The sequence below is a fragment of the Chaetura pelagica genome, unplaced genomic scaffold (genome assembly GCF_000747805.2).
Source record: "Chaetura pelagica isolate M959 unplaced genomic scaffold, ChaPel_1.0 scaffold305, whole genome shotgun sequence".
In the NCBI taxonomy this organism is placed as follows: domain Eukaryota; kingdom Metazoa; phylum Chordata; class Aves; order Apodiformes; family Apodidae; genus Chaetura; species Chaetura pelagica.
Genome location: NW_009953512.1, coordinates 99672 through 112014, shown reverse-complemented (window position 1 = coordinate 112014; position 12343 = coordinate 99672). Strand labels below are relative to the sequence as shown.

General features: G+C 59.2%; 1 protein-coding gene across 1 annotated transcript in view; it reads right to left on the bottom strand.

Moving 5' to 3' along the window:
* The window catches only part of DYSF (dysferlin), a 109488-nt gene that overhangs the window by 78545 nt on the left and 18600 nt on the right, over nt 1-12343 (bottom strand). The window contains 12 exon segments of the mRNA XM_009999467.1: nt 483-638; nt 1216-1408; nt 3623-3729; nt 4189-4313; nt 4948-5125; nt 6061-6174; nt 6454-6569; nt 9272-9398; nt 9513-9581; nt 11123-11226; nt 11426-11552; nt 11878-11993. Of these exon segments, the coding sequence (XP_009997769.1) occupies nt 483-638; nt 1216-1408; nt 3623-3729; nt 4189-4313; nt 4948-5125; nt 6061-6174; nt 6454-6569; nt 9272-9398; nt 9513-9581; nt 11123-11226; nt 11426-11552; nt 11878-11993 (1532 nt within the window).

Genomic DNA, 12343 nt, shown 5'->3' with positions numbered 1-12343 from the left:
AAGCTCCTCTCAGCTGCAAGGAGATGGGCCTGGCAGAGGAGGCTGCAGCTTCAATTTCCTGGGGTGGCAGAGGGTCAGGAATTTTGAAGAACATTATAAAAACATCGAACAATTAGTAAAATATTATACTTTTCTTTTTTTAAAAAAAAAAAAAGAAGCCCCATGGGGGCTACAGGGAGCACATCTCCTCTGCCCTGGAGCCTGCAGGTACCAGGAAGGTGCTCACAGGGATCTGCTGCAGAGCTGTGTGAGAGGAGCTGAACTCCACCAGAAGCACAACCAGGTTTTCACCACGTAGGAATCAGCTTCAGGAGGGTCAAAACTGGGGCTGGAGGTCCCCAGAGCCCCTGGTGCTGATGGGGTAACGTTGTGCTGGGATTTCAGGTTCTCCCACTTGATTTTCTCTCTCTATATATACATATTTATATATATATATGTGTATATTTTAGGGGAAAATGCATGGAGACCAAAAGCCAAGGTACCTTCAGGAAGATGGTCTGCAGCTTCCCACAGTTCTTGCCACAGCAGTCAGGGATGTTCCTGGAGAAGAGGACCTCGTGGGCGGGCACGCGGGCGAACGCCACGCGCTTGTCCCCCTGCAGCATCCAGATCACGATGTCGGGCAGGCTGTTCTGGGGCTGGAAAACACACAGGTGGTCCTAGCAGAGGGCTCTGAACTAGCACATCAGCTGTGGAGGGACATGGTGGGGAGCTGAAGAGTAGCCATGGCCTGAGTCCCACTGCGAACACAAGCCCATGGAGCAAGAGCAGTTGGTCCAAACCCCATCTCAGCAGATCTGGATCCCACTGGGGGATCTGGCTGCCTGTGGAGTGAGACCAGTGAACCCAACCCCAATCTCAGCAGCTTCAGATCCCACCTGGGTCTGGCCAGGGCAGAGCAGCCCCACGTTCCCCCCAGCCCTGCCCTCCACAGCCAGCCCAGGTCACTGGAGCAGCTTTGGTTGAGGTTTTACTGGGCAGCAAAGCTCTGCCATCAGCAAAGCTCAAGGTAAACAGTTGGGTGCCAAAACTGGTGCCTTCCTACCCCAGTTCTCACCACGGTGGTGGGATGCAGGGGCAGCCCTTGCCCAGGGGGGCAGGGCTCTGCAGGAGCAGCAGCATCTCTGCATCCCACCACGCCCCAGGGTGACTGCTCACGAAACAGCACCATGATGGGAGCACTTGGGAAGAACGAGCCCCTTCCTTCAGTGTTACCTCCTCTGCCATGGCCCTCAGCCTGGACAGCCAGTCCTCTGCCTGTTCCAGGGCTGCTGAGAGGCTCGAGTCTTCGTGCTTGAGCTTCAGGGCTGCCTTCACTATCTGCTCCAGGTTGGTGCTGCGGAACCGGTACATGTTCTGGTCCAGGTGGGTGCTGGCTGGCTTCCCCAGGACATCAGGCAGGGAGAGGCTGTGGGGACAGGCAGAGACACAGTGTGAGCATCTCACCCACCCTCTCCTGCAGTTCCACTGTCTTTTTTTGTTTTTCATTTCTTTTCCTCCTTCTCAGCAGGTTTCCAAGGAATGAACAGGCCACCGAGGCTACGTCTGGGGAACAGGGCGATGTGAAGGAGCTTCAAACCCCCTTGCAGCCCCCACGAACCACCCAGAGGAGCCAGGCTGGGGCCCTGGCTGAGCACTGCACCCCCTCAGACATGCTTAACATAAATTGCTTCAAGCTGCTGGACAAGCACGTCAAGAGTGCAGGAGGGTCTTTGCTGCGTGGAGCCGTTCAGAGGCTTTGCTAGAAACTGCAGAGAGTTACGGAGCTGCTGTTCTTGCTGCTCTTCTTGCTCCCACTGCCCGACTCCTGGGCTGGGATTTGGCTCCAGAATCCCCATTTTCAGTGCCCAATAAAGAAGGAGAACATCTCCTGCCCAGCTCTGCTCGTGGAGACAGGCCATGGGCAGGTGCCCACCCTGGCACCTCCCGGGGAGGGGGGTTTGTGCCCCTTGTCTCAGGTCAACGAGACATTTAGGGGGAAACTGAGCTCTTTGCTTCCTCCCACTGGCTTTGCTGCTTCTTCCCAAGGCAGCTGCAGCTCTGGGGGCTCATTAGCCCCATCGTTAAGCAGCATCAACTCAGGAGCTAAATTAAAAGCCTGTGTTGGGGCCCACAGTTGGGCTGGGAACTCTGATATTTTCCTCCACGCTTCGTTTGTGTGTTTATGAGGAGGGGGCTGCTGAGGAGCTGAGCTCCCCCTCACCTGGAGCAGTCACTGGTGCCAGGGAAGGACAGGGCTCAGCCACCCAGCAAACACCACCTTGTGGCAGAAACTAGGGGGTCTTAAAATATCCTTGCAGAACCAGGGGGGGAAAAAGTGGGGGGGAACCACTCTACGTACACTCACTGGAATCTAAATGAATGTAATAAACTATCAAACTGGGCAAAAAGGAGGACATGTGTGAAGAAGGTGTGGGAAGGGGCAGCTCAGCTGCTCCCCACCTGCCCCCCAAGGCAAGGAAGCTCCAAGAGGCAGAGCAGCTCTCTCAGTTCTCTCCTTGGCCAGGGCTTGTCAGGGCTAAAAACACATCAAAGATCCTGCTATTGCCCAAAGAAGTGGCAAGAGCTACTGCAGGGGGGTGGTGTGGTCAGGCATGGGCTTAGAGCAGGACTTGGAGATCATGATCTCTGAAGGGAAACCACAGTCCAAAGACCCTGGTGAGGTCAGTCCCTGAAACACCTTCCCAAGGGCTGAGCTGTCCTTGGGACAAGACACCTTGGTCATGCAGCAGTGATGTTTCCCAGAGCAGCTCCCCACTCCCACCATGCACAATCCAGCCCCCCAAAAAACAGGCTACACAGAGGGGAAGCCCAGGAACCCTCCCTTGAAGGAACATTCAGACACTTGAGATGGTCCAGCTGTGGGGCACACAACACCCCAGCACAGCCAAGCAAACCCTCCAGGTACCCTCCATCCACGTGTGGACGTGGTGTTCAGGAACATGGTTTAGTGGTGGACTTGGCAGTGCTGGATGTTGGGCTCTGCTCCCCAATGACAAGTGATGGGACAAGAGGAAACAGTCTCAAGTTGCCCAGGGGAGGCTGAGGTTGGATCTGGGGAACAATTTCTGCTTGGCAAGGGTTGTCAGGGCCTGGCCCAGGCTGCCCAGGGCAGGGGGGGAGTCCCCATCCCTGGAGGGGTTTCCAAGCCCTGGAGATGGTGCTGAGGGACACAGGGCAGTGGTGACTGGGCAGGGCTGGGGGAATGGCTGGACTTGATGATCTTAAAGGTCTTTTCCAACCAAAGCAACCCCATGATTCCCACGTGGCACACTCAAGGCTCCACCAGGAAGCCCCATCAGTGGCTCCTCACTCCAGGAGCTCACACTGTCCCTCTGGCCAGGCTGGCTCCAGCTCCTGTCCCCACACAGTGCTGCTCACTCAGGTGACCCACACTGCAGCCCTTGCTCCAAACCTGGAAATTTGTGCCTTAAATGTCCCCCTTCCAGCCCCGTGCCTGGGCTCAAACCAGGACACCTGGCTCAGCAGCCTCTGGAGCCAACGTGATGGTGGGAGTTTTCCAGGGGAAAGAACTTCAAAAGGCTGTTGTCCCTTCCAAAAAAAAATCACTGAGAAACAACAAAGGGCATGAAAAGGCTCAGCCAAAACGGGCAGAAAATACCTGCAGTCAGCAATGACATCATCCATCAGCTGGGCAGCCAGAGCATCCAGCTCTCTGGGCGAGTGCTTGGCCTTGAGAGCAAGGTGGATCTTCTCCAGGTTTGCTTCCTGCAGGACAGGGGGGGAAGAGGAGGTGCACAGTGGGGACCTTCATGGTCAGGAACTCCAGCCTGGGTCCCACCAGGGCCCTGCACCCCTGGCTTTGCTCTGGTTGGAGGTCAGGGGGAAATGACAGTGAAACACAGCAACAGATCCCATCAATAGGTCAGGAGATGAAGGGTGATCCCTGCCTCCTGTGGCAGCAGGCAGGTGGGGGCACAGCAAAGCACTCCCATTCACACCCCACCATCACTCCAGTGGGGATAAGGGTGGTCCCTTCTCCTCCTTCACTCCATGTCCCCCACGAGAGGGACACCTGGGACACTGACAGATTCCCCCCTCCCCAGCACAAGAGTCATCAAACCCCAAACCTGAACCCACCTAGAAATGGCCTCCATCCCCTCCCTGTGCCCCCCAGGGGGATGCAGAAAGGAGGAGGACAGTGCTCCTCACCCCCCCTGCACTCACCAGCCTGTCTGCTGCGTGGTGGAGAAGGTTCTGAGCATCAGTCCTATAGCTGATGTCCTCCCAGTAGGATGACAGCACCACCACGGGCTTCACGTTGCCCCAGGGCAGGTAGTAATAGTGACAGCCTGGAGGGGACAGCACGCTGGTGACACTGGGGTGACAGGGGACCCCGCTCCTCAGGACCAGGATGGAGGTACAGGTGGGCAGTGCAGCCTTGGGCAGGAACCCATCGTGTGGCTCTTTTGGAGCAGGAGGTTGAGGACTGTGCTCCCCAAACCCTTGTGCAACAGAGCAACACACACCAAGGGCCAAAGGGACCTGTGTCAACCTCCAAGGCTGCAGCACTGGGGGCAGAAACCAGTGGAACAGCCCAGTGGGGGTGAGGACATCTCAGAGCACAGAGCCCCATGCAAGCCAGGGAAAGGCCACCCCAAAACACTTTCTTGCTTGAAGAAAAGTGAGCACCAAGGTGCTGCCTAAAAACCTCACCAGGCCAGCACAGAGCTGGAAGCAGCAGCCAGAGCTGGAAGGAGCAGCCCTGGCTCCCCCAACCCCAGATTCCCCCCTTCACAACACGGCAGAGGTGGGCAAGGACCTCTGGAAATCATCTGGCCCAACCCCTGCTCAAGCAGGGTCACCTCGAGCAGGTCATCCAGCCCCATATTCCGTTGGGTTCTGAGCATCTCCAAGGATGGAGCCTCCAGCCCCACGTTGGGCACCCTGCCCCGCCGCCGCCGCCGCCGCCCCCGCGTCGCTCACCGTCGAACACAGCCCGGCTGTACTGGGTGGTGGAGGCCAAGGGCAGGCAGGTGGTGTCAAACTTATTGCCGTAGTTGCCGACGCTGACCTCGAACTGGATGGCCCCATCCACCCCCTGCAGCATGGTGGCCGAGTAGAAGGCAGCAAACAGGGAGTATTTCCGACGGCGCAGGAACTTCTGCGGCAGGAAGGGCAGCGCGTCCGTGGGGGAGGCAACACCTCCCCTGCACCTGGAGCCAGCCCGGGGCCCTCAGTTCCCAAAGGACTGGGAACTGCTTGGGAGAGGCCAGCACAGAGATGATGGAGGGAGGGGAACATCTCCCTGATGAGGGAAGGCTGAGGGAGATGGGTCTTGTTGGGCTTGGAGAAGAGGAGGCTGAGGGGTGGTCTCAGCAGTTAAGGGTGGGTGTCAGGAGGACAGAGCCAGGCTCTTCTCAGGGATGCCCAGGACAGGGGGCAATGGGTGCAAACTGGAGCACAGGAGGTTCCACATAAACATTAGAAAAACCTTTTTCACTGTGGGAGTGACAGAGCCCTGGGCCAGGCTGCCCAGAGAGGCTGTGGAGTCTCCTTCCCTGGAGAAACCCACCTAAACATGTTCCTGTGGGAGCTACTCTGGGGATCCTGCTCTGGCAGGGCGGGTTGGACTAGGTGATCTTTCAAGGTCCCTTCCAACCCTGACCATCCTGTGACCCTGCCCTACCCCAGCCCACACCAGAGCACTGAGGCCTCCCAGGTGGAGAAGTTTGTGGCAGAAGTTGCAGGGAAGGAACTGCGGGCGAGATGTTTGGGGGAAACTTGACAAAGGAGAAGGCTGGAACTTCCCATCACAAAGGCTGGTTCAACCTCAAGAAATGAGCAAAAGGGGCAGGTCTGCAAACGTGCTGGAGGTGGGATGGGGGAACCTGTGGGCATAAATCCTCCCCCATTCCACGTTGGCCATGGTCTGCTGCCCACCACGCAGCAGCTCAGACGAAGCAGCCTGGACACTTTGGGGTGGAAACACAAGCAGGAGGCACCCACCACCAACAACCCCCTTGTCCATTCCCACATGCCTGGCCATCAAGGAGCCAACCACAGGGCTGGGCTCCCCACGGAGGACCCCCCCATTACCTCCACCCTCAGGATGTCATCGGCGGAAATGTCCTCCACCTTCTGCTCCACGTGCTCCACCAGCTTGGTCTCCAGTTCCACCAGCATCCTGCCTCGGTACGCCACTCCCTCGCCCTTGGGGTAGAGCAGGGACAGGGGTCAGGAGCCTGGATGTGGCTCTGCCTTTGCTTCCCACAAGCTCCATGGCAGAAGAGCAAGGCCAGGCAAAGGATTTCTGCAAGAGCTTCAGAGGCAGAGCCAGCAGGACCAGCAGGAAGAGCCAGGGGCAGGCAACGTGGCAACAGGCTCCTGACAACAAAGCCAGTTTGGGTTAATAGCAGCTTGGGTGGGTTTTTTTTGGCAAGGAGGGCTGGTAGTTTGGTTCAGGTCAAGCTGGGAAGAAGCTGAGGTCACCTTTCCTAAGTTGAGCGTCTCGTAGGGGTCAGGGAAGCCGGTGAACTCCCGGGGGCTGCCGTAGAGGTTGATGTAGCAGGGACCAAAAGTTGGCAGGAACCCCAGCCCGTCGTCCACTGGGGAACAAGAGCCATTAGAGGGTCTCAGAGGCACCCTGGGGATGTGTCCCACCAGGCATCGCTGCAGGACCACACGTGGCTGGAGGCCACCAAAATGCTGCAGGTTTTCACCCCCCTTTGAGCCCTACGGCCACTCACCTTCGTGCAGGAGAAAGACAGGGTGAGTGGGGGGCTGTGTGGGGGTCACAGAGCTTCCCAGCCCCGGGAAGGAGGAGAACATCACTTTGCTGGTGTGAACCAGCAGAGGGGATTGACACCAGCCAAGGGGCTGCCCCAGAGCTCCTCTCAGGGTGGTCAGAAGAGAACGGCTCATTTTTCATCATCATCATCATAGAATCACATTATAGAAACCCAGACTGGTTTGTGTTGGAAAGGAGCTCAAACTACATCCAGTTCCAACCCCCCTGCATGGGCAGGGACACCTCCCACCAGCCCAGGCTGCTCCAAGCCCCATCCAACCTGCCCTTCAACACTGCCAGGGATGGGGCAGCCACAGCTTCCCTGGGCAACCTGGGCCAGGCTCTCCCCACCCTCACAGCACAGAATTTCCTCCTCATGTCTCACCTAAATCTCCCCTCTTCCAGTTTTAATCCATTCCCCCTTGTCCTCTCACTACAAGTCCTTGTAAAAAGCCTCTCCCAAACTTTCCTGTAGGCCCCCTCTAGGTATTGGAAGGCTGCTATGAGGTCTCATCATCATCATCTAATGGTTTTGGGTTGGAAGGGACCTTAAAAATCATCTAGTTCCAACCCCTCTGCATGGGCAGGAACACCTCCCACTAGACCAAGGTTGGTCAAAGCCCAAATGTTTATGAAGCCTCAAGCAGAAGGAGCAGTGAAGAGGCAGAAAGGGTTTGGAGGATCTGAGCTCCTGAACCACCTGCTCCCTGTGGAGCTGCCTCAGCACAAAACATGCCCTAAACCACAAAGACATGACTGCCCAACCTGGACACCCCAAACCCACCACGGGGAAGGCAGTGGAGGCCTTCCCCCAGTTCCCACCCTGCTGGAGCCATCCCCTCTTCCCACCAAGGTGTGACCCAGCTGGTGCTCCCCCAGCTCCAGGCTGGTGCTCCAGCCCTGGCAGCAGGAGCCTGAACTGGCCCAACCATTGCTGAGCAGTGATGGGAACCCAGGGGCTGAGGGGACGTACGGTCTGCGGGTTTCAGAGGCTTGGCCAGAGCAGGAAACTCATCTGAGGCACAAAGAGATGGAGAGAGGTTAGGGAAGGTGGGCAGAGGAGATGGGTGGAGGGGTATGGAAAGGGGGGTGGAGGCTCTCATGGGGCAACGGGTGCTGGAGAGACAGAGAGAGAGGGAGGTTTAGGAGAGAGGAGGTTTAGGTTTAGGAGAGGAGGGAGCTGTGGAGCCCCCAGCCCTGCAGGGATCCCAAAGCCATGTGGATGTGGTGCTGAGGGACATGGGTTAGTGGTGGCCTTGGCAGGGCTGGGGGAAGGGTTGGACGTGATGATCTCAAAGGGCTTTTCCAACCTAAATGATTCAGTGATTCTAAACAGCCCAACTGTCCTCCCCAGGGCCGTGGGACTGGTCTGAAATGGGAGGGTTTGAGAGTCCCTGCAGGAAGCTCTGCATGTTGCAGAAGCTGGATGGGCCCATGGGGGGCTGAGTTCAGTTCCCCAGGCAGCTCCTCAGGGTCAAGAAGTTCTCAGTGGTGGGGTGGGCCAGTCCTGGGCAGACCCTTCACAGCCTCCCCCTTCCCCAGCCTCTCTCTCTCTCTCTCCAGACCAGCCCAGGAGCTGCTGCTTTAACTGGGAAAGATGGGAGCTGGATACACGAGCACCCTGCTGGAGAACAGAGCTGCACCCCAACCCCACACCTGCATGCAAGGCCAGGCAGCACCGGGGGGGGACATGGGCTATGGGACACGTGGATGCAGCTTCCTACCAAGGTGATGTCCTGGGGGCTGCTGCCAGCCCTGCATCCCTAGGTGGGGATGGGCACTATGGGGTGGGGAGTTGCAGGGCCCCTGGGAGCCTCAGAGGGGCCCCAAGCCAAGGGAGCAGGGTGAGGGGAGGTCCGATGGGGGTGCAGATGCCACCAAAGCTCGTTAGCAGCAGGAGATGCTCATGCAGGTGAGGGAAGACTCTGCTCCTGGCCCTGCCCCACGAGCCTGTCTGAGCTCCCTGCCCTCCTGCTTTGCACAGGTGACACAGGCAGTGTCACCCAACCAGCCCCTGTTAGCACCTCCACGGTGGTTTGGAAAGCCCCTGGGACTCGACAGAGCACCCTCAGCAACAAGCTGGACCTGAACCCCCATCCCTCCCTGCTGACAGCCCCTAAATGTCACCTGAGGAGCCAGCAGTGGGGACACACAGGCAGGTGGGATGTGGCATCTTCCAGCACCGGTGACACCGCGGCCCGTCACCAACCCCACAGGGGACCACAGCCACCTCCACTCCACCAGGAAGAGAGGAAGCAAAACCTCCAGCACACCACGGCCTGCAGCCCTCCCACCCCAACCCCCTTTGGGAAGACCTGCAGATCTCCCACACCACAAACCAGGAGGGCACAGGTCCGACCAGAAAACAGGACAGAGCAACCACCCCACGTGTGCCCCCGTGCACTGGTGCTTTGGCAGGGCCCAGGGTGGGCCAGTGACATCCTCCAAGCCAACCCCAGAGCATGCAGAGCTCCCAAGTGGCCAGGCAGCCCAGAGCCCACCCTGCTGTGCCCCCCTCACCCTCCAGCTCCCCTCCCGGGGCTGAGATCTTGGACATGCAGAGGTTGGCGGTGCCCACGACGTCGTTGTGTGTCATACGGTCCCTGCAACACAACCCCCATCACCCCACGGAGCTGAGGGGGTGGCCCTGGGGGTCTCCCCCTGCCCATACCCACCCCTCCAGCTGGGGAAACAGGAGGGGTGAGTGGGGGTGGGATTGGTTTAGGGGCGGGGGCCCCCGGGGGGGGGGGTCCCTGCTCACCATTGCTGGCAGCGTCAGGCACTGGTTCCACTGGGGGTTGGCGTTCTTCTCCAGGATCTTGGAGTAGAGCTGGAGGTGCCAGATGGGGGGGGGATGAAAAGTCAGAGCCAGAGGCCCCAAATCACAGAGTCCCCTTCCCTGGGGGGTCCGGGGGGGCCCGGCACCACGTGGGCAAAGCCCCCTGTGCAGGGAGGCAGAGGATGCCAAGGGCTGCTCAGGGACCTCAGCCCCCTTCCCCCAGGACCACCAGAGAGTCACCCCCTTCCTGCTGTGGTTGCTCAGGACCATGGAGCTGTACTGGTTGGAAAATAACATGGGAGACCCTCCAGCCCACCCGTTCCCCCAGCCCTGCCCAGTCCCCACTGCCCCACGTCCCTCAGCACCATCTGCAGGGCTTGGAAACCCCTCCAGGGATGGGGACTCCCCCCCTGCCCTGGGCAGCCTGGGCCAGGCCCTGACACCCCTTGCCAGGCAGGAATTGTTCCCCAGATCCAACCTCCACCTCCCCTGGCACAACTTGAGGCCGTTCCCTCTTGTCCCAGGGCTTGTTCCTGGGGAGCAGAGCCCGACCCCCCTGGCTCCAACCTCCTCTCAGCAGCTGCAGAGCCAGCAGGTCTCCCCTCAGCTCCTTTGCTCCAGGCTGGACACCCCCAGCTCCCTCAGCTGCTCCTGCTCACCCTTGTGCTCCAGCCCCTTCCCTGCCCTCAGGATAACGTCCCCAGCTTCTTTTCCCCCCCTGGGCAGTGTCCCCAGAGGAAGGTTTATGGGCAGCCCTTTCAGTGCCACTGGGCACCAGAAGATGAGTGGCAGCTCATGGGCACATCACTTGCCAGTGGGACTGGAAGGGACTGGGAAGCGAAGGGAGGCAGGACAGGGCTCTTCAAAGCCACCAGAGCCACCTCCACACCCTGGCTAGTCCTGGGGGGACACTGGGTGGTGTGGGGACAGCCAGCTGCTCACCCCAGGCAGGGCCAAGAGGAGCAGCACAACCCTGGGTGGCTGCTCTGTCCCCACCACCCCAGAGCTCACATCCCCACCCCCATGGGGACAGGGCTGGGCTGCTCTGAGCCCCTTGCTCTGGGACATTGCAAAGCAGAGGGGGAGGACAGGGGGTGACAAGGGACTGACGGGCCATTGCAAACCACAGCATGACAGGATGGGTCGGGTGGGACCTCAAAACTGATCCAGTCCCACCCCTGCATGGGCAGGGACACCCCCCACCAGCCCAGGCTGCTCCAAGCCCCATCCAACCTGCCCTTCAACACCCCCAGGGATGGGGCAGCCACAGCTTCCCTGGGCAACCTGGGCCAGGCTCTCCCCACCCTCACAGCCCAGAATTTCTCCCTCCCATCTCAGCTCCAGCTCCCTCTGCCAGCTGGAAACCCTTCCCCCTGCTCCCATCCCTCCCTGCCCTTGTCCCAAGCCCCTCCCCAGCTTTCCTGGAGCCCCTTCATGCACTGGAAGCTGCTCTCAGGTCTCCCTGGAGCCTTCTCTTCTCCAGGGAAGAAAAGGCCCCATTTTTCCCCATGCCAGGACCAGATTATCCCAGGGCAGCTCCCTCACCCCAGCCCTGGGGGGCCCGGGGGGGCTGCCCTGCTCCAGCCACCCACCGTCTTGCCCGCAAAGCTGACTTCCACGAAGGGATCCACCAGGTTCTTCTTGTTGCTCTCAAAGCCAAAGATCTGCCTGACATTGTCCATGACAGCATCATCCACTGCAAGAGGAAGGAGGTGCTGAAAGCTCCTGGAAGAACCTGGTGTCCAGGTGGCCCCAGAGAGCCAGGTGGAGATGGGCAGGAGGGTTTCAGCCAGTCTGCACCAGTAAGAGAGACATCCCCCAGCACATCTCGGTGTCCCCCTTCCTCTCCAGCACCATTGCAACTCGTGGCCCAGCCCAGCAAAGGAACCACTTACTCTGGGGCAGGTCTTCAGCTTTGAAGATTTTCAGGCAGAAATGAGCCCCTCGCAGGGTGACCCCCGTGGGGCGCAGGAGGTTGCCCTCGATGTCCTCCTTGTCCTCAGACACCTCCTTCTTCTCCAGCTGCAGGAAAACGGGACAAGAGGAATCACTGGATCCCAGACTGGTTTGGACCTTAAACATCATCAGGTTCCAACCCCTCTGCAACAGACAGGGGACACCTCCCACTAGGTCAGGTCGTTCAAAGCTCCATCCAACCTGGAAACACCACCAAGCTTCCCAAAAGTCCTGAAATGAGCAGCAAACCCCACCCCCCAATCCAGCACCTTGCCCCAAAAAGAGAGAGAAAGACCAAAGCTGCAGCTTCCCTGGGAGCTGTGTGGGGGTTCATGGCCCAGAGCAGTGGAGTGCCAAGGTTGGAAGGTGCCCACATCATGGCAATACTCACAGGAGCTTCATCTCCAGGCCCCAGCACAAAGAGACTGACTTTCAGGTAGCCCTTGGCCCCTGCTGAGAAGTCCTCTGGGTCAGAGAGCAGCAGCCACTTCCTGAGGAGAGCGTGTTCTGGGGGAGAGAAGAGATGGAGGCTCGTGGGCTGGTCCCCAGGCACGCAGGGAGGTGCCTGCAGGGGTGATGCTGGGGGGGGTTCTGGTCATAAACACTGGGTGAGGGGAGACAGGAGGGGAGAGAGGGAAGAGGGAAGGGAAGAAGGAGGGGAGAGGGAAGGGAAGAGGGAAGGGGAGAGGGGAAAGGAAGAAGGAAGGGGAGAGGGAAGGGGAAGAGGGAAGGGGAGAGGGAAGGGGAGAGGGAAGGGGAGAGGGAAGGGAAGAGGGAAGGGGAAGAGGGAAGGGGAAGAGGGAAGGGGAAGAGGGAAGGGGAGAGGGAAAGGGGAGAGGGAAGGGGAGAGGGAAGGG